At 46.8% G+C, this 21823-nt stretch overlaps 1 protein-coding gene across 1 annotated transcript in view; it reads right to left on the reverse strand.

Annotated features, from left to right (window-relative positions):
* Positions 1 to 129: 129 nt before the first annotated feature.
* The window catches only part of LOC135819553 (uncharacterized), a 35088-nt gene continuing 13394 nt past the window's right edge, over positions 130 to 21823 (reverse strand). The window contains exons 16-36 of the mRNA XM_065332782.1: positions 21551 to 21571; positions 20992 to 21234; positions 20388 to 20585; positions 19492 to 19938; positions 18708 to 19136; positions 17553 to 17800; positions 16701 to 16917; positions 16278 to 16343; positions 15385 to 15795; positions 14472 to 14665; positions 13290 to 13548; positions 12409 to 12592; positions 11199 to 11434; positions 9731 to 9957; positions 8761 to 9028; positions 7044 to 7490; positions 6034 to 6495; positions 5379 to 5591; positions 3907 to 4113; positions 2717 to 2876; positions 130 to 678 (exon numbers count right to left, since the gene is read on the reverse strand). Of these exons, the coding sequence (XP_065188854.1) occupies positions 570 to 678; positions 2717 to 2876; positions 3907 to 4113; positions 5379 to 5591; positions 6034 to 6495; positions 7044 to 7490; positions 8761 to 9028; positions 9731 to 9957; positions 11199 to 11434; positions 12409 to 12592; positions 13290 to 13548; positions 14472 to 14665; positions 15385 to 15795; positions 16278 to 16343; positions 16701 to 16917; positions 17553 to 17800; positions 18708 to 19136; positions 19492 to 19938; positions 20388 to 20585; positions 20992 to 21234; positions 21551 to 21571 (5246 nt within the window). The 3' untranslated portion in view covers positions 130 to 569. The remainder of the gene's footprint in view (positions 679 to 2716; positions 2877 to 3906; positions 4114 to 5378; positions 5592 to 6033; positions 6496 to 7043; positions 7491 to 8760; positions 9029 to 9730; positions 9958 to 11198; positions 11435 to 12408; positions 12593 to 13289; positions 13549 to 14471; positions 14666 to 15384; positions 15796 to 16277; positions 16344 to 16700; positions 16918 to 17552; positions 17801 to 18707; positions 19137 to 19491; positions 19939 to 20387; positions 20586 to 20991; positions 21235 to 21550; positions 21572 to 21823) is intronic.

Raw genomic sequence — 21823 nt, forward strand, 5'->3', positions numbered from 1 at the left:
ACTACTTCGAACTGTATTAATTTTGCTCATGAATTCTGGATCAAATTGAATGTCAATCATATGATACTCAACAAGACAGAATTGGCACTCGTCATGCATCCCAGTGTACGTGTCACAAGCCAACGGGTGTATTCTTCGGATCTAATAAATTGGAAGGTTTCAAAATGATCCAAAATGCAGGCCGTGTCAAAAAGGAGGCCAGAAAATCCACAATATTAGAACGACTATTCACAACAATGTGTGCCAAGTTGTCACGGTACCACGAATTTAGCCAGAAGTCTAATGGATGCACAGTAGAATCAGTAGAACTAGTACATGAATAATGTGATATGGCAAAAAAAGTATTTGCTAAGGTGCGAACGATGCAAAAGGCGGAAAGGATCCATTCGGGTGAGAGCTCGACCGAAACACAATGAGTGAAAAGCACCTGTGCAGAGATTACAGCAGATGTTCGCGGCCCAAGAGTTGCCCCAGGAAAACGCCAACATAACGGCCAAAGAGAAAACAGAGGTGTGAGGGGTGCACGGTGTAAATATTAGTGCTCAGCGCACCTCTCCGCCGTTGATATCTCACTGGACCGTGTTGCCATACTTGATGGCCTCGGCGTAGTCTGGATTCTCGAATGCTGGGTTGGTCGCAGACATATCAGCAGATTTTACCAAGATACTGTCATTTTGCCTATAAACAGATATCAGAATAGAACAACACACAGACAGTTGATTATTCCCGTAGCTATGCAGAAGACGTTCAGTAACGTCTGGCGCTAGCCAGGGTCCACACAGCTTTAATTCGGTGTTTGTGTGTTTGTGTGTTTGTGTCACGCCTGGCGCTATCCCGTATCTGTCCCGTACTGTACCATCAAGCACAGCTGCCCACATACAGCTGGCCGCACTATTCAAACGCGGATTTCAAACGCAAGATCATAACGTGAAGCAACTTGGAAGAATGAGTATGAATGCGAAGTGTATGGGGGAATGCATGTAGGGCGATAGTGCGGGTTCGAATCCCAGGTAATGCCTGAAAAAAATAGGAAAATTGAAAAATTTATAACATCCCTATTCTTTTTTTGCCGTCATCAAGGCGGTAGATGGTGTCGTAATACCCTCGACCGTACCTGTCCCGTACCGTACCGTACAATCAAGGACGGCTGGCCACAATGCATATTCAAATAGGGCTTTCAAATACAAGATCATAACGTGAAGTAACTTGGAAGAATTAGTATGTATGCGAAGTGTATCGGGGGATGCATGCAGGGCGATAGTGCGGGCTCGAATCCCAGGTTATGTCTACATCTAAAAACAAAAAGTAGAAATTTATTTAACCCTTTAAGAGCCGCCCCATACTTGAATGCGTCGTAAACGACGCATTCAAATGCAAAACGTCAAAAGATCGTAACTCAGTCTAATCTCGCTCAAATCCATCGATCGAAATATCCAGGGCGAAGAGAAAACTCTCACCTGTCGGGAGAAACAATCCGCGAAGCGCTGCGAGCAACGGTTCCCGAGATAAATCACTCGTAAGTTGAGCCGCGATCGCGGCAATTTCAAAAGCGCGCAGTTCAACTTTAGTATTGAGATTTTTGAGACTTTTCGTCACGCTGGTTTACTCGAATTTGCACGGGTTTCACTGTTGATATTGTCAAGGGTACACAGCAAAAAAAATTGGAACTCCATGATCGAGTAGAATGAAATATCTGGAGCGGGACGCAATTGGACCCATTTGGGGCATTTTTCGTACTGTCGCTGCGATCTAGCGCTGGATAGACGGTGTGCTGGCTATCATGATCGACCTCATTCTCTTCCTCTCGCGGATACCTTTCCAGGAAGCCCTAGATTGTGAGGATTGAGTGAGTAGAACTGAAGCTATGATCCGAGGAACATGAAAAAATGCAGATTTTTGAAAATTTCCTGTGGCTCTTAAAGGGTTAAGAATTTATAACATCCCTATGCTTTTTTTTGTCTAGGTCATCAAGGCAAAAAAGCATAGCGTAGGGCCCTGAGCTTCCAAGCTCTCTCGTTATTATGAGCATTGCACAATGATCAAGCACTCTTTTGCAACACGAACGGTTAGTTTTAGCCCAGACCAAACTAATAGTTACCATCGACATGTTCACCAGAGATAACAAAAAATGTCACAAAAAAATTAAACTACCCTTAGCAAATGGATATTGAATCCCCCACCCAGTGAAATACACTGGTAATGTCTGCAACGTATAGCTATGTTCATGCCCTTGGAAATCCCAAGCACCCCGAACCCTCAACGACTTTCCCCTACCCCCGGCCCTCCCTCCCAGGATGGGTCCAATGGTATAGAACACACGCAGACCACAGGCAGTAGGATGGAGCTGCCATTACAAGTCATGTACCGGAAACGGACAGTGTACATTACAACCTGGTTTAAGCGACCGCCCCACGGTGCAAGCAAAAGCGGTCGTTAAAGTCAGGTGGTCTTTGGAACCAGGTCCCATACATCCGTGACATATCGGATTGTGTACATACATGCGGGAGCTTGCTGGCACTTCAACTTTGCTTCCTGGCCACCCTCACATGCTCCGTTGGTCATATGCTTTATGCCCTCCTGCAACCTACCACACGCACCCCCCCCCCCCCCCACACACACATTTTAGTAAAAAAGACGCTGCACAAGACGTGATACGTCTGTTTGTGACGCCGAACGTCTTTCTTGGCATAACGTTTTCACGACATGTATTACTCACTTTGAATAGCCAACACCCGGACCATCCTTAGCGCGGCGTCCACGGACGAACACCAGAAGCAACACTAAGCCAAGAATGACAGCCAACGCCACAACGATGATAGCGGCCATGGCTCCAGATGATAATCCACCGGACTCTTCGGTTGGGGGCTTGGTTTGGCCTGTAGCAAGAGAAACCACACAACCACACGGAAAAGAGAAACAGGGATTGCAATCATGTCATTCCACTGGCCACTTTAAACTGAGAACAACACCGTGTACCCTATAAGCAACAGAGTATCCTATAAGTAACGTTGCGCCCTATAAGAAACAGAGTGAGCTATAATGCCAGGCCCGGAGCCAGCTCACCAGGGGTGGCAGGGAATAATTTGCTTTTAATTTCTTGCATAGCAAATTCGCTATTCAAAATCAAATTTGAATAGCGATTCAAAAATGTTGGGTAGCAGTTTTCTTCAACACTTGGCAACATTGCCCTTCCCCAGAGCTGATCAGAGTGCAAACTCGGACCACAAGTACACAGTAACACCTTAGTTGCAAACCTAACTTGGTGCCACGATGCATAGCTCAGCACTTTCGAAGTTTTTTTGTTTGTTTCGTGCATCTTTTTCATCCCTAAGATACACACCTGGCATGCACACTGTGCATCATAGAGTACAGTGAAAAGCCAACATGCATCGCAGTTTTCTGCGACACGTTTCTGAAGTTGTTTTCTGCGACACGTTTCTGAAGTTGCTTAGCACCTCAGAAGAATTGCGTAGTTCGATGCGATACCGGTTAAATTATTCCCTGGGTGGTGCGACGCCTGATTGGCTACAGGACCGACTGTTTTTAATTTCAGTGTCACGGGAGAATGCATCTCTAGCTTTATACTGCATCAAATCTTTTTGTTTCAGCTACACACAAATTCCTCTTGGAACAGAAATACAGCTTGCACCGAAGTCCTCATTACACAAGAAGAACAGTTCAAGAGGATAGAGGCTCCAGCTGGATAGTGCTTCCACGTTATTAATGATGCACTGGATATTGCATATGAAAGCTGAACTTGGGGAATCTGGTGTGGCCATTGCTGTACCGGTCGTACCAGTGGTGCTGGCCCTGTATGCAACAGTGTATTCTATGTCACACACACCACATTGAAAACACACTGCAAGAAAGAAAACATGTTGGTTTTCAGACATCGCTTAGCCGTACCGGGTATTGTCGGCACCTCGGACTTGAGTGCGTTGCTTAGTGCTTCTGCCGCGTCACGATCTTCAATGAGGAAACTAAGGTCAGCGATAGACATCTTCATGATCTCTCCAGCCGTTCGTCCAGAAGCGCGTAATTTAGGATAGTACTTGATGAAGCCATGTTCCAACAACCATAGCTCAAATATCGTAGAGTTCCACAGGATAGGATCTGTACATGACATTGAGCAAGAAGTATATTATATGACATCATCACCACAAGCAATATGTACATATGACATCATCACAACGAGCAATATGTACATATGACATCATCACCACAAGCAATATGTACATATGACGTCATCACCACAAGCAATATGTACACATGACATTATCACCACAAGCCAGATGTACATGTACATGTGAGACATCACCAGTAACAAAACGCATCTTTGCACCATCGCCACTAACAGAAGGCACATATTATGACATCATCACCACGAAAAATAATACACACATGCCATCACCGCCGGTGATCACCCTTAACAAGCGGTAAACATGACATCATCACCCAGGGGCGTCCAAAGGTATTTACGGTGGTACAGCCAGGTCTGAATGTTTTCGAAATGAAGAGGCCAAATCAGTGCCTTCATTGATTTACTGTGTAGATCTACCATCCAGGGGACACATTTTGGTATGGTCAACACCGTAGTGATCGTAGCGTGTCCGACGCCCCTGTCACTACAAGCAAGATATACAGATATCATCATCACCCGACTACCTCGGGCACACACATCTACGACATCATCACCATTATTCCACCCATCACGAGCAGTGTGTGAGAGCAATACAAATACCTCTCTGGTTCGGACCAAGTGTGAGGAAGTATGTATGGCGCAAAGCAGGGTGAGGGAAATACGCGTGCTGTGTACGTTGATCCCGAGGCCCTTGGTCGGGGAAGTTCACTGCACCTCACCAGCACAGCTCATGTAGCTCCTATGCACATATTGTTGTACTTTTGTTTCGCTTTCGTGCTGTTGCCCCTCTTTCCGTAGGTATGTGTAATGCAATAAAACATAATCAAAATAAATTCATGACGGATTAGCATCAGCAATTGACCGTGAACAAATTATTTCACATGAAGCACCGCAACACAATTACGCTGTTCAATCAACCAGGTATGACATGTCGAGGTCGGCCGGAGAGTGAATTTCTGGTGTGGTGGTAGATGCGAAAATTGATAAGAATAAAATTGACAACAAAAACAAACATACGCTCCCGCTTGCTATCACTATTAAAGGCCACATTGGCCCCTTGTAAATCTTTCTGACGGTGGGTAACTGGCCTCAACCGTCATAATTTTACTACAACATCAATAAACAAATTGTCAATTCAGTGCAGATCGGGTATACCAACTGAATAGAGCGGATTTCTGTTCACAATTCCCCACCCCGAAAAAAGGAACACAAAAACAGAGTCCATAGTTGGACTTACTTCCGAAGGATCCGGGTTCTTCTGTTGGCGGCGTTGTGGTGAGGATAAACTCGGTGGTTGGCGCAATCGACTCCGGGCTGGTGGTGGTGGGTCCCGGTGTGGTTGGTGGCTGAGTAGTGCCCGGGGTGGTGGTCGGGGCTCTAGTTGTTGGCATGGCTGTCGTAGTCGGTCGGGGTGTGGTGGTGGGAACAGTGGTGGTTGGTGGTATTGTGGCTGAGCACGTCAACACACACAGACACACAGACACACACACATACACAGGCAAACACATACACACATACACACACACATACACACACACACACACAGACACACACATACACAGACACACGCATACACAAACAAACACACATACACAAACAAACACATGGTGCAGAACAAACGTTAAACATCCAGGACAGACCAATGTTTCACATGACGGACTTGGTGTCATACATGTATTTGTCAATAATTCTACGCATACCATATTTTTTGGACCATAAGGCGGGGATGGGGGGGGGTCATCATTTCCAAATGCCTCGGGAGTCAAATAAAGCGTAACTGGCAGGATCATGTGTGTAGCGATGCACATCCACTCAAAGTCGGTTCGCAAGCACTTTGCGCACAGCTTTCCCAATACAGCATTTGTAGTCGTAGCAGCATATTCTATACTTACTTGGCATGGTTGTTGGCGGTGGTGCAACCTTGTCGCAGATGTAATGAGCTGAACTAGTACACTGCACGTCGTTCCAGCTGGCTGAGTTGGAGAAATCGTTTGAGATAACAAACTCTATGCAGTCCTCTTTGCCACCCGCGTCATTAGGCTCGCCACAGTGGTAGTTGGTGTAGACGACTGGCTCAGTTTTGTTAACCCAAGTGAAAGGATCTGTGGGTTTGGCCTGGTGAAGGCCAATCCAGAAGCGACTGCCAGTGAAGTCGGACCAGTTGCCGATCATGTAGTCCACAACAAAGTTGTTCTTGGCTTGTGTGTTGATGACGCCAAGCCGGGCGTTAAATACACTGCACTTGCCCTGCGCAGTGGGGAAGTCCACCTTGTCCTGGGAGAAATAATAGCAGCGGTTTTGGAACCATGCCCAGCCTGGATCGCAATTACCTTGGGTGTAAATGGGAACATTGCCTGCGCATAAGAAAGAAGGAAAAGGAAAAGAGTAGATCACCAACAACAAGAGGCAAATATGCTCTTAAAATCAAGGAGAGGAAAATCTGTGGAATGCATTGCACAGATTGCAGTAGCGTTGCTTCATAAAAATTGAACACTTTGCTCATGAGGATGTTCAATCACAGCCACAGTCGCACAGGATGCCCGGCAGCACCGTGCACTGACATTGAAAACAAAACAGCAATTGATGGATCTATGGAAGAGAGCGGAGGATCGCCGTCGGTGAAGGGTGGTGGCATAAGGAGAACAGCACTCGGCGCAGCATCATCAGTACACAGGGCAATAGAAGAGTACTTACTATAAAATGTATACCTAAGCATCGGAAGGTAACAGAAGTGTAACACTTGCCTACAAACTATTATACGTGCATGCAATGATTGTACACCAAGTCAGTACGCGAAGCTGTGACATTATTGTTATCATCATTATTAAACGACGCATTGGAAACTTGATCCAAGAACAGTAGAAGCATGGCAGGCCAGAGCGCTCTCAAAGGACTCACTCACCCATGGCACTGGCTGGTGATGATTCGCAGATGTAGCCATCTTTGTTGTAGCTAGTACCCCAGCTGGAACAGGAATCCGGGCCCCACTTTCCGGTACGCTGTGTGCCCACCTTACGGAAACCAGCAAAGATGTAGACGCACTGCTTGGCCCAGTTTGCATACGCATCACAGTCCCAGTTACGGTAGAATGCAGTAGTATCGTCTGGCCAGCGGTACACTTGGTACTTTTGGTCATTCAAGCCGATCCAGAGCTTTTTCTCTGCCGGGAAATTGAACTTCTTCAGCTGTTGGGTAACCCATGCCTCCTCTGTGAAGTCTGATATGCTAAGCAATGCTGAGTTCATCTTCAGACACTTCTCATATGCTGAAGGCCAGTTTGCTGAGTCGTTGGCGACAAATTTGTAGCAGTTGCCTCTCCAGGACACCCAACCTGGCTGGCACTTGATGGCTACCAAGGGACAAACACAAACACCCACAAACACACATGCACATGCACACACATATACACACATACACGCACACACACACGCACACACACACGCACACACACACACACACACACACACACACACACACACACACACACACACACACACACACACACACACACACACACACATATACACACACATACAGACATATGTATGCACATGTGCACACACACGTTAAGAATTGAGCAGGTGCAGGCTCGCTCACACAGACACACAGATATATATATACGCACACACACACACACTTGTTCTTGTACTTGCCCACTGGCAAATCTGGCCACTCAGGTCTCCCTGGGAGAGGAGAGAGAGAGAGATTCAAAAGGAATCGTGGAAAGAATACTCGATTGGCTATTGAATTACCCTATGACCGAGAATTCCTGCAACTATTGGTGGAGTTGGAAATGATTCCACTTAGGGCCTACCCCACATCAGTGAGTGGGCAAGGACAAGGTGCATACAAAAGGATTGCACACACGCACATACCCACGCACGCACATACACACACACACTCACATGCACACACACACGCACACGCACACGCACACGCACACGCACACGCACACGCACACACACACACACACACACACACATCATTTGACCATTTGACGCCCATCGCCGGAGGAGATGATAGCGATGCTACAGCAGAGGCCATTACAACTTGTGCTGGGATTGCACCATTCAACAGCTTGCAAGGCTGAAGAATTGACCACCACTATCCAGCCTGGTCTACACAACACAGCTATGAAGTGGCTTTTTCTGGCCAGTGAATCCCTACTTTTTGGTCTTTTCCATTTTTTTCCGCATACACATCACACCACATACTCCGGCATGCACACACACACACACACACACACACACACACACACACACACACACACACACACACACACACACACACACACACACACACAAACTCACACGTGTCCAGATGCACACACGCACCCATCATGAAGAATTAAAGTATCCCCCACAACTTAATGAAGCGCCATTACAGAAACCTCATCGAAGTGAGATTCCTTGCGAGTAAATCACTTTATCACTATTTGGGTCCTCATCTGTGTGTTGCTCCATTGTTATCTGGGTTCTAGGATGCACTCTCATTCGCGGTCTGCTCTGACTCTTCTCGGAGTGAAGTTTTGTACATGAATCACCGTGGACGGCAAAAGATCTGTACACGCAATGCTTTGCCCACAAGCAATCAAACATGTGTGGACACGTAGTGCTAACCTGCGCAGAGAGTAGATGGTGTGGTGATGTTGGGCAGCGGCACTTGGCAGATGTAGTTCGTCTTGGCCTTGCAGTCGTAATCATTCCACTTCCCAGTGAAGCCGACCGAACCTGTTTCACCACCAAACTGATACTGGGCGCACGGCTCTCCATTGCTACCAGCATTGTTTGGCTCGCCACAGCCCCAGCTGTTGTAGTTCGGGCAGGATTTGTCTTGCCAGCGGAACTGGCCAAACAGGTTTGAGCTCTTCTTGTAGCCAATGGTTACCTAAAAATGCAAAAAGAGAGAGTAAAAGTAAATGAAGTTCTAGTCTTTATCCCTTTCCATGCCAGCCTGTTTTCCTGTGTTGGCCACGCATTGTTCAGGCGTGAGCTCAACTGTTCAAAGCTGCACGCGCACATCAGAACAAAATATATTGCTATTTCACTATACCTTGATGGATTTTCACGATCCATGGCTTGTTGGAAAGATCTGGACAACAGGAAGCCATTTCAGGGACTCACAGCGCGACAGGCATACCAGGGCCTCAGCTTCCTCGGACCACGACCATTCGACTTAGCACCCCGAAGACTACAACTGGTGAAATTTTAATTTTTGCCTTAACTTCCCCTTTAAGATTTGAAACTCGGATGTTGAGCCAATAGTAAATGGAGAAAGGAAAAAGGACATAATGGATACGAGTACTCCATCATTCAGGAGACAGACACTTCATTGAGGCAGACACATTCAAAGAACGAGAGCCGGAAGCACCAGCCGTCTAAGGGGCTATCCGACATTATCGATAATTTTCACGAAACGAAAAAGTTTAGTTAGGACCCTCCGCCACTCACATATCAATATTTTTCAAAATGAAACTCCCCTTGACCACTCACCCATAAACGAAACTTTTTCTTCCTCTTTTTCTCTTCATGTAAAGAATCGATAATAATTATTATGGACGACCCCTAAGTGAGCTGAGTTTTTACGTACCTGTGTGTGCTTGTTCAGAGGAAACTTCTCAGCCCGATAGCGCACAATGAAACTGGAATCGTACGCGTCACGGATCGCAGCCAGGTTACCTCCCTTGGACATGCAGTCTGTCTGAGACGTGTCAAAGTCGTACACGTTCGTGTCCTGGAACAACCAGCATAGTCCACGGAATTCGTAGTAGCCCGCGTTGCAATTACCCTGATCGAGTTTGTACATGTCAGTCTTATCTAGAAATGAACCGACAACAAGACAAGAGCGGTAAAAGGTTGAGCAATATAATATGCGGACCAGACAATTCCAGAGTGAACGGCAAGGCTGCAATCCACCACCAAAGACATAATTACGAACAGCATTTTGGACTTTCAGGTTTCAGAACTTTTAGGTTTTTTTTCATCTCAGGGTCACAGGAAGGTCTTTCAGGATGGTGCGGGCAGCCATTACTGTAGTCGCCATTTCAGAGCATTCCTCAATACATGTATTCCCAAATTTGGAGCCAACAGTCGTGGCATTCTTTTGGAAAACAACATGGGTGCCCACGATGAGAAGTTGTTTAGTCAACACCATAGTGACCGTAGTGTGTCCCCCCCCCTCCAACCCCTCTCCCCCCCCCCGCCCCTCTCCCCCCAACCCCCTCTCTCCCCCGCCCCTCTCCCACCCCCCCCCCCTCTCCCACCCCCACCCCTCCCCCGGAGTCTAGTTGTAAGGTTTGAGTGGTCAAGCCATGGACACGTACGATCATCATGTTTGGCTTCACGTAGTTATAATATGGTAACTAATACAGGGTGATGGGTGAGGCATTAGGAGAGGACAAGGCTCAAGATGGAAATACTGCGGACTTCAAACAAGAACCATAATATCTAGGCAGACTGGAAGGCGTTTCTGTCTTGCAACGGTGGCCTAAAGCATTGGATTTAAGTAATTGAGCTGCGGAATAATTATTCCAATGTGACTTGTAAAGAGAAAACGACCTATAAGTTCCTAGTTATGACCAACAGTCCACCCAGGTAATGAGATAATATACAGTCAGATAGTGGGACAACAAGGCACAAAACTAACAGGGATATTGAGATATTCGACGATTTATGTGACTACCGTATTATCTCTAATATAAGCACGGTCACGGCCTTTATTTTTCAATGTACCTCCGCCCCGTGCTATTAATGGAGACGTTCCTTTATTGGAGACTGTTCCATTATTATTTCAACCTCATTTCAGAGGCATGTTGCTATGCCAAATTCATGTCAGACACACACATTTCAGGGGTTTTTCGCCGGTACAGATAATGAATTTACACAGTGTGCTTATAATGGAGTCTGAGCACTTCATTTTTTGAATGCCGCCCCAAGGTGTTCTATTATTGGAGACGTGCTATTATTGGAGACTGTGCGGTAATACGGTATTCGGCTTTAGACCAGAAAGTCTAAGTGATGCACTGACAAGGGTATGTCCCGTAGGCTAACTAGCTTACCAGCCTTGGGAACGCTGTATTTGCAGATGGATCCAGTCGTTTTCGAGCTGCAGTCCTGCGGGGTCCAGACACCCATCTCGTTGGCATAGACGCACGGTTTGCGGCCCCTCCACCAGCTGATGTCGCAGTCAAAGTTGCTGAACTGATTGCGCTGCCCGTTCTGCCAGGTGTAGTATCTGTCCTTGTCCGTGTCTGTCAGGCCTATCCACAGCTGAGAGTTGGTCGGCAGCTTCTTGCTGCATACATAGTGGGAGAAATATCATCAACATCAAAAGGTTTTCAACTCAAAACAGCACTACTAGAGCTGTGGACACCATTAAGGTGACATCAGAACCTTCGATCTCTGTCTACATCATGCAAAATGTACCTTGTTTACTTGAGCAAGCATAGCATGGACAACACTTGGTCAGGAAAGGTTTTTCTATTTCAGTGCCTCCTGATATAATATAATAATTATTATATTGAAGAACATTCACGAAATCCCATCTATATCTGATCTTTCTCATCTGCTAATAACCACCAGCTCGGGTGCTCAATCTGATGTCTTGACAATCGGGGTGGTATACCTACGGAGTGGTGATGTGCCCACGGGGTGGTGGTGGTGTGCCTACGGAGTGGTGATGCGCCCACGGGGTGGTGGTGGTATACCTACGGAGTGGTGATGTGCCCACGGGGTGGTGGTGGTGTGCCCACGGGGTGGTGGTGTGCCCACGGGGTGGTGATGTGCCCACGGGGTGGTGATGTGCCCACGGGGTGGTGGTGTATGGGGTACAAATATACCTCCAGGTCACAATCTATACAGCAGAACCCATTGCACCGGCGGTTTTATACACTGGAGTCTAGAATTAGGAGACTGATGTTCATGTCTATTACTATATTGGAAATTGTGAATTTCTGCACATGAATAATTGAATCCTATTCCTAGGCATTGGCCAAAAATGATAGCAATGAACATTGGACATGTTGGATTTGACCTCTTCAGTTTCCTAATTTCTAAGCAGATAATACGCTTGTACCTGGTACGAGTATACACTTGAAACATACACTACTTGTCCAAAGTAGAGTGTTGCTCAATGAAATCCAGTCGCGTCAGCCAAAGCGTGCGCCTGGCGTTGCGCAGCCCTAGACCTGCGATCACCGGTCTTGGGAAAGATGTAAGGCGCAAACTTGAGTGACTCGACTGGATTTCATTTACTAGCACTGTACTTACGCCTTGATGAGGCCAACGACGAAATCATTCTCCTGCGGATCTTCAATAGAGGCTAGATCAGCACCGGGCCAAGCTGTCTTGCACATCGTCTCCGCTTGCGAGAAGGTGAGATTCTGCATGGAGTTGATCATTACACACGCGTCAGACGCCGCGTTGTACTCCCAACCGTAGAAGCAAGGAGTCACTGCAGAGAGGACATTTGAAGAAGAAACGACATGAAGTGACAATCGACTCATGGTCATAAGGAAAACCGAAAGCACGCTCTCATTAAAATTACTATGGTCAACAATTCTTGACAAACCGACAGTAACAGGCAAACGCACATATTATATGCTTACAAGCAAGCACTCACGCACACATAAAGCCTATGCAGAAAACATTTAGACTGCGTAAAGCTCAGGTACCTTCACCACACCGCCGTTATACGGCTGGATTGAAATCTCGATGGGATTTGCTAAGTGTTAGGGGACAAAGTAAACACCGAAACCAACTTCAGTAGGCTTTGCAGCCGCTCACCCATTTTTGGCATCATGCCATATGCTAACAAAGCCCATCCAAAGGGGCGCCCCCCCTCGCACACACATTCAAACATGCCCACAAGTCAACAGAAATGCATCCACACACACACACACACATACGCGCACGCACACACACACACACACACACATACATGTACACACACACACCTGCGCACATCCAGCTGCTGGACTCTGCCCCGCCTGACATACTTCATCTACTCAATCTTGGCAGCAACGGCATGCGACCACATTGCATTTTCCCACAGGCAAAATGGCAAACAGCCGTGAGTACATGGTAACCGTGTTGCGCCCGGCTAAGGAGAACAGCATGACCAGCTAAACTCTCTCTACAAATGTACTAACGTTGTGGCACTGGCTGCTGGCAGATGTAGTTTGCTTGCTTGTTGGTACATGAATCATCATTCCAGAGTCCAGAGTTGTCGTTATTCTCGCCATAGCCGACAATTCCGCAGTCTTCTCCACTGCCACCGGCATCATTGGGTTCTCCGCATCCCCAGTTGGTGTAGGAGCTTGTGTTGGAGCCATCCGCCCACAACCATGGTGCATGACGTGTGGCCTGGTGAACGCCAATCCAGGCTGCGTCGTTGTATGTTGGCTCTTTCTGTGATATGTACACAACACACGCAGACATCCCATAGTCATCCATTCTATACGTACACACAACATGGATAAATCACACAGTCATCCATTCTGTATGTACACACAACATGGATAAATCACACAGTCATCAATTCTGTACGTAAACGAAACAAGCATACATCCCACAGTCACCCTTTCTGTAAATACACAGCCTGCAGGGGCGTCGCACACGGTACGGTCACTACGGTATTGACCGTACCACTATTTGCCCCAAGTACCCTGTGAATCAATAAAATGCACTGATTTGGGCTCGAATTTTCCAAAATTTTTGGCTCAGCCACCCCTCCCCCACGAGTAAATTGTACATCAGATGGTTGACCGTACTAAACTAAATTACCTTCCGACGCCCCTGACAGAGCATGCATACATCCCATAGTCACCCTTTCTGTTTGGGTGATGTTATTGTACCCTTGTACAGGGTTACTATGCACCTTGGGCTGGCCCGAGTCACCAGAGACATAATAACAGTGACCGGGCAGGGCAGAGATAAGGGAAGAACGACTCGTGTTCACATTTCAGCCGTCGTCCCTCGACTGTGGTGACAGGACAATAGATAAGAGACTGCAGTTCCCGGAGGAGAGGGAAGTACAGTTCAAACCCGTCAATGCCATCACTCGAATAGGGTGACCACATGTCCTAGAAGACAACTGAAACCAGGATAAAGGGATGCTGTTTCTAGTCAGATGACCCTGTATAAGGAGACCACCTGGTAACAGATACTAGAATTCTTCTAAGAGGTCTTTGAGCGGTCGTACAAGAAAGCTTAAGGGCCCCACAACCACATCACTTTATTCACTTCAGTTTCAGGAGATGCGTGGATTTTGTAGAAGAGAAAAATAAGAGAAAGAAGCTTTCACTGTAGCAGGACCGTACACATTGACTCACCTGCAAGAAGTAATGGTTTATGTAGCTCTGTACAGTAGAGCTATCCACAGTCACCAGGGTACCGTTGATGGCTCTACAAGCCGCGAGTGCACCAGCATGGTTGGCCTTCTTTGTCGTCTCGAACTTATAGCAGAGGTGATTGCGCTGGTACCAGCCAGATGGACAGATTCCCTGTTCGAATGTCTGTGGTGTGACTATGGCAACGACAAGATGGAGCATAAGAAACAGAAGGGGTACATTACTTCACAATAAAGCCATGGATGTTGCTTTGAAAAGAAAACACTCTATATTGGAAGGGTCCCTGGTTCGAGTCCTGGTGGTGACAGTCAATTTCTCTCCAGACCTTTCCCGTTCCAACACAGAGAAAAAGGACACACTCCAGGCTCTTCAACATCATCTTGAACGTTTCCACTAGTACACTTTCAAACCTGATCGTAAAATGAAATACAGGCAAAATCTAATAATTAATGTCCTTTTTCTCAGTGGTATTGCATTCTTGTCTCCGAGGAAATTGCTCACTTTTCCCTGTTCGCAACTTCTTCTCACGCTTATGAATGTTTTTGTATTGTATTGGGGCTCCCCGCATGCCAGTTTGTGCGACAAGTGTGCGGGTTATTGCGAGGGCTGCATTCGACCAGCCTATGCAGTATCCCAGGAAGCATGAGTTTCGAAGTCTGAAGAGAATTTTGAAACGGAACCTGCTAGGATGACCACTACACACAGACCTAGTGGTAGAGCAGTGTTGGTCATTGACGGTCCTTGATTCGTATCCTGGTGGTGAAGGGCCAAATATTTCTCTTGAATTTCCTTCAAACTTACGAATAAAGAATGTTTCGTGACATTTCAGGATGAGCATGTGCAAATAGCATGCTCGGAAAGTAGCTCACTATTTCCTTGCACACAATGTACTTACATTGTTTCTTTGCAGTAGACCACTGGCAAACATAGCCGTCGTTGGAAGTCGAGCTGCAGAACGTGCGACCCCATCGGCCAGTGCTGGAGTCAGCGTAGATGCACTTGCCACTGCCACGCTTGCTGCAGTTCCAGTAGCGGTAGAAGCCCGGCGAGCCGTCGGGCCAGATGTAACTGCCGCTGTAGTCGTAGTCGTTCAAGCCGATCCACAGCTTCTTGCTGCCGGTAACATTCAACTTGCTCATGAACGTACGCAACAGAGTTTGTTGTGTAGCATCAGCAGCACTAACCAGAGAACCACCCCGGAGCTGACAATCCTTTGCGGCAGTGCTAAAGGACACCTTGGTGTTGGTTGTCGCCCAGAAACAGCTCTCGCCGTACTTCATCCAACCAGCCGGACACTGAACAGAGTCTGCAAAAATCAATAAGGAATCGTAGATACACGGCTATTGATTTGTGAGTGGGTATCAACTTTGGAAAGCTCTCTCAGATTACAATTTAGGAAGCGGTGCGTGGGTAATGACGTAGAAGTATGCCTGCAGGGTGATGGCCTGTCCAAAAATCTGCGGCATGCGGGGGAATGTTGTGTAAATTGATTAAAATCTGACCAACGCAAAAAGGAATACGACCAACTCCTTTTCCCTTCTCCCCCTCCTCTAGTGATCCGTTAGGACCATTCCTGTACGAAGCCGATTTCCATTTTCTCAACCCTGGACTGCGAGCTTTGTAGCCACATAGTGAAAGCAAGCCAACCCCCTTCTAAATGTAGGGATTGACAGATGAACATGCAGCCATTGGCACAGAGATAAGAATCGGATGTGTGTGTGTGTGGGGGGGGGGGGGGGGGGGAGGTTACAGAATTCCGAAGAAAAGAAAAGTTAAAAGATGACTTACATGAGCAAGTAGGAGATGGAGGCCCTGTTGGAGGTGGAGGTAATACTACTGAGGTGTTTAGTCCGGCTGTGAGAACGGAGCAAGTCAGCGACAAATCAAAGATCACAGAATTGCAAGACAAAAGAACACATGGGGTGAATGAGGCACATTTAGGGGGGCATAAAACACAACTGTTGACACTCAGACCGCAGGAAGAGCCGCACCGATTCTTCTCTCTTTTATCACACACACATACACAGATGCAGAATATTATTCAGTTTCAAACTTGGAACATTATGTTGTGGCCTAGTGATCGCTATTATTGGCATCGATTTCTTAGCTTCAAATCTTGTTCCGAGTTCAGTACAAGGACATTGTGAAATCAGTTGTGGCCAATTCAACAAGCAATGCAATCATTCTGCAATGAACACGATGTAGGCTTACTGGTATTGACTGGCATTGGCTTTTCGCAGATGTAGTTGAAGGACTTGCTGCAACCATCATCGTTCCAGGTACCACTATTATCGTTGGGGCCACCGATTCCGATAACACCGCAGTTCTCACCAGAGCCATAGTCGTTGGGCTCATTGCAACCCCATTGCTGATAGTTGAGACACTTGCCATCCTTCCAGTGGAAAGCACTGTAACGATTACCTTGCAGCTATGGATGCGTTAGGAAAGGCAGAAGATTGAACAAGCAAAGAACTCAATGGTCCGGAGAGTAAGCGGCAGTCTCCATCCTGCTCATCATTGATTTAGTTCAAACTCAACTACATGTGAAGGGCTCCAATTCAAAACAGCTGTGTGCAGGAAAAGGTTTCTGCCAATATCCACAGCAGCTTGGATCCGTGTTGCTTGTGTTGTGAATGAGGTCGGCCAGAGAGCGCATGCGGTAGAGTTTGAACTAAAAAATAAAAAATAAATTTCACGGTTCGCGTGAGACTCGGCTGAAAGCCGAGTTTTCCGCATCCGCCGTGGGAACGCCACCACCCTCTAGGATCAAAGGCGCAGAGTTTGAACTAAATCAAGAAAATAACTCGTCAAAACTTCATCACTATTTTTGTTCTCCCTTGCCAGTGCAGTTCCTAGGACGAGTCACGAGTCACGAAAAGGTCCATCGAGCAAATTACCCCCTGGTTTAGTTACTTTGCAGTCTGTATATGTCCCTGTGGAATTCTCCCCCCCCCCCCCCCCCCCACCTCAACCTCCTGGATTTTGTGGATAGAGATTTGGCTCCAAACAGAAATGGAAAGAAACATTTGAAATGAAGTATTGTTTCATCTTTTGCTAACTAACCTTGGTCAAAGACAGCCATACTGCACCATCGAAGCTGCTCTTCTTCTGCGTGATGTAGTGCGTGATGAACTGGTGTGTGTTATCGTTGTGTACGGTCAGCAGCTGTGAATTGGTGTTGGTACACTGCTTGTCGGCTTCCTTGTACGTGGACTTGTCGGCCGTCTCCATGTTGAACTGATAGCACATACCATCGTTTTCATCCCATCCCGCACCGCAGCCACCTTGTACAGTGGAAAGATATTGCTCGCCTGAAAACACACATGTCAGCAAAACAAGTTGCAGTTTTATTGAATGTCAACACTTCAAGGATGGATTGATTTTAATTTGAAAATCATATTTTCCACATGTATTATTTCCTGATTTCTTCACCAGTTTTGCATTACATCAATCCATTGTGATTGTTTTGCCCATAAAAGGGGCTTTTCGCAGGCTTAATTATTGTCAGTGAATACTATTATAAGCATAGACACAGAATGTATAATCAAGTACAGCGGAACTCGCTTAGTTAGTACTCGCACAATACATAGCCTTGCTTAGTACGTACCTTGTCCAGAACACAGGTGTATTGATGCACACGTTAAAAGTATGCGGGGATTAGAACTACCTCACTAAGCATACTTTTCTGCTGCCCACAAGCGTAGGTCTTATCCTAGTTTCTCCCACTGTATATAGATGAGGAGGAGAGTTGCGGAGAAACGAGTAGCCACAGAGCATTGAGTACCAGCTCAAATATCACCCAAAGCAATGACTCATGTTTGTTCTGAAATGAGTACTAGAGCAAAAATTATGTTCTCCCATGTGCATTGAGAACCTGAATCCAGTGGAAACGAAACTGCTCTACTGTCATATTTTGGGCGTCATGCAGCTTTGCGATGCGAAGTCCCTTGCCCACACAAGATGCAGTGCAGAACCAGTAAAACTATACAAGACTCACACAAACTTGTGCAATTCGGGAGGAAGAAATCTTTCATCAGTGCACAACTCGAATTTACACCATTGCAGATACATGCCGGTAGTATAAACCTCAGCTAAACCTCAGCTAAACCTCAGCTAAACCTCAGCTAAACCTCAGCTAAACCTCAGCTAAACCTCTGCTAAACCTCTGCTAAACCTCAGCTAAATCTCAGCTAAACCCACCGCTGTACACATACTTACTGCCGCTGATGTACGTTTCGCAAATGTAACCATTTTGAGTTGTACTGCAGTCGGAATCATCCCACCTTCCGGTAGTTGATGTGTTCGAATTCTCCATCGTGACACAGGCCATTCGGCCACCGGAAGAGGGCGAGCCGCACTTCCAGTTCTTGTAGAAGGCATTGGAACCGTCCATCCATGTGTAGATATTGTCGGAATCACTGTCCCCGAGCCCAATCCAGTAGCGCTGAGGTGTGCTGATGTACTGTGAACCCAGGTTGCCTACGATCGACTCCAGGAAGTACTGCTCCACGCGGTCGCGGATCGTTACAAGGTTGGATTTGAGACCAACGCAGGCGGTCTGCGCTGCAGCACGGGTTACCTTGGCGTTCAGTGCGAAGTAATAGCAACTGCCGTGATTCTGGAAGAAGCCTGGCGGGCATGGGTGAGCTGCAAACAGACAGAGTAAAGCATCGAAAAACACAGTGTTTAGTGGTTAAGTCTCCCAACTGTACACAATCTTAATGCTATACGCTGGCAAAATAACCAACATGCACTCCAGGTGAACTGCAGTGCTAAATTCAGTGATGGCTGTACAATCTTATCACAGCGCTCCCGCTTTTCTGCTGGAAGAAATCTGAATGCGGTCTGTAGATGTCCTGCGGCCAGGGGCCGGCGGGTTAGGTCTGTTTTCTGTCAGTTCTGTCAGTACGACCTGTAAAATTTAGAGTGTTAATGATAAATTGCAACAAATGGCAACCCTGCTATCAGTAATAATTACTGTTTTGGTGCTGATTGAACTTACTGGAAGGTTTAGCCTTCTGGCAGAAATAGTTGTATGAGGATGAACACCGGTCATCATTCCACATGGACGACAGGAAGGATCCAGTGCCCATGGAGATCAGACCGCAGTCCTCTGAGCCACCGTAATTGTTTGGCTCTCCGCAACCCCAGTTTGTGTATGTCAGCTTGCTGCCATCCTCCCAGCGGAACGGATCAGTCGGCGTCTTCTGGTACAGGCCAAACCAGATAGGATTCTGGAATGTGGACTGCTGACTCATCATATACTTCATGAACATGGTGTTCTGTGCCTTGGTACTCAGACTAGCGAGAAGGCCACCCTGGGCGATACAGTTACGAAGAGCGCCAGCGTGGTTGGTCTTGTCGGTGGTAGCATACTTGAAGAGGTAGCACATGTTGCCCATCTCAACCCAGCCCTTCTCACACACACCCTGGGTGGATTTGGGATAGTCTTTGCACACAAACAACACGTGTAAACACAACAGAATGCAGTAACGTGCAGACCACAGAAACCAGGAGAAACACCCTATCGTGAGTGATGGTGTTTTGATAATCCAGGTGTTCTTTAGAAACGTCACAAAGAAGACACTTGATGCATAGGGCATTTGATGATGCAATAACAAAAGCAATAACTACAGAATATAATACTGATGTCGAGTGCAGAAGCGATGCAAACATTCCAAAACCTCATACAGTAAAAAATCTCGGCTTCAAACGGTGACCACCTTCATTAGTCCAATATGCCACCTCCCCTCCCCCCCCCCCCCCCCCCCCACACACACACACATGCCTGTCATACACATTAGATGGTCCATAACTCAGATTTCTACAATCCGAGGCAGGCAAGCATCAAACATTATGTATTTGCTGTATTTCCATGACCGAGGATCGAGGACTTACAATCAATAGCCTTCGTTTTTGGTGTGCGGCGCTGGCAGATGTAACCGTCCTTCTTGATCCAGCTATAACAATTATCATAGCCCCACTTGCCGAGCACAGTTGAGCTGCCACCGCCAAACATGAAACCACAGTTCCTGCTCCACTGCGAGGCCGATGCTGCAAAGCCACACTCCCAGTTACGGAACAGGGTACGCGTGCCTAGTACACCAAAACAAATGCACAAACAAATCGGTTTTCTCCTGCTGATCTGCTTAGCAAAGGAAATGGATGGGGCCAAGATCCGAACAACCTCAATCAATAAACTCATTAGAAATAGTCTAGAATGATAATTTACAGATTGTAGTGTTTTGTCTTACGATTAGTGGTCGGAATAGCTCGGTACGAAACGAATTCTGGCAGCAAGCAGCACACCATTGATTCACATGGTTGACAGACACACGGCCCATTCCCTTGGCTGTCCACAAATTGTACACAACAGTCTAATTGGCAGAGCTACTGCATTGCTTTGCAAGTCACGGCACTGGTATAGTCTGTCTGCGACGACAAAAGCATAATTTATCCTGAAGCAAATACAACTGAAGTATGCCAGTCAAGAAGTCCCTACCATCTGGCCAAGTGCTCTCGTCCCGCCTCCAGCCAATCCAAAGTGAGGATCCGGATTTCAGCCGGTAGGATCTCAGCTGAGTGGCAAGGAAGTCGTTGACGTCATTGTCCGTCACTGATGCCAGTTCTGCACGGTTTGCCAGGCACCAGTTGCTGGCATCATCAAAGTTGACCGTTCCCGTGCCAACGTTGATGTAGTAACAGCTGCCACGGTAGTAGGCCCAGCCTGGTTCACATGGTTGAACTGTGCATAACACAGAAATACAGAAACACAGAGGTACAGCCTGGTTCATATGGCTGAACTGTGCATAACACAGAAATACAAAGCTATTCTTTTAGTGGAAATTGTAAATGATGCGAGCAACTTAGTAGTAACGATGAGGCGATCGAATTTTTCGAGCAGAAGGATGGCCTGGACGCCGCTTCTCAAGAATAGCAGTTGCCGTCAATATTACGATAAGAACCTCAGCCACGGTACTCTTCCCGTACAGGTTACAGAGATATCTCAAACATTAGCACACAGCAAAGTTCCGGAGCGTACTAAGAACCCATCTGCTTACCATTACATTGAGGTGGCGGAACTGTGCCAAACGGCGTCATTGGGCAGAGCACAGAAGACACACACACACACACACACACGCACACACACACACACACGCACACACACACACGCACATACACAACGGCATAAAATCATTAGAGAAGTGACAGGAAGGCTCAAAGGCCGACTTAGTTCTTAATCTTCACTCCAGAACAAACCAATGCAATGCCCTTCATCCTACTTTCATATGTATGTATGTATAATGGCCCCAAGGGAATTTACCTGCAATGCT

Source organism: Sycon ciliatum, chromosome 6, assembly GCF_964019385.1.
Source record: "Sycon ciliatum chromosome 6, ocSycCili1.1, whole genome shotgun sequence".
In the NCBI taxonomy this organism is placed as follows: Eukaryota; Metazoa; Porifera; class Calcarea; order Leucosolenida; family Sycettidae; genus Sycon; species Sycon ciliatum.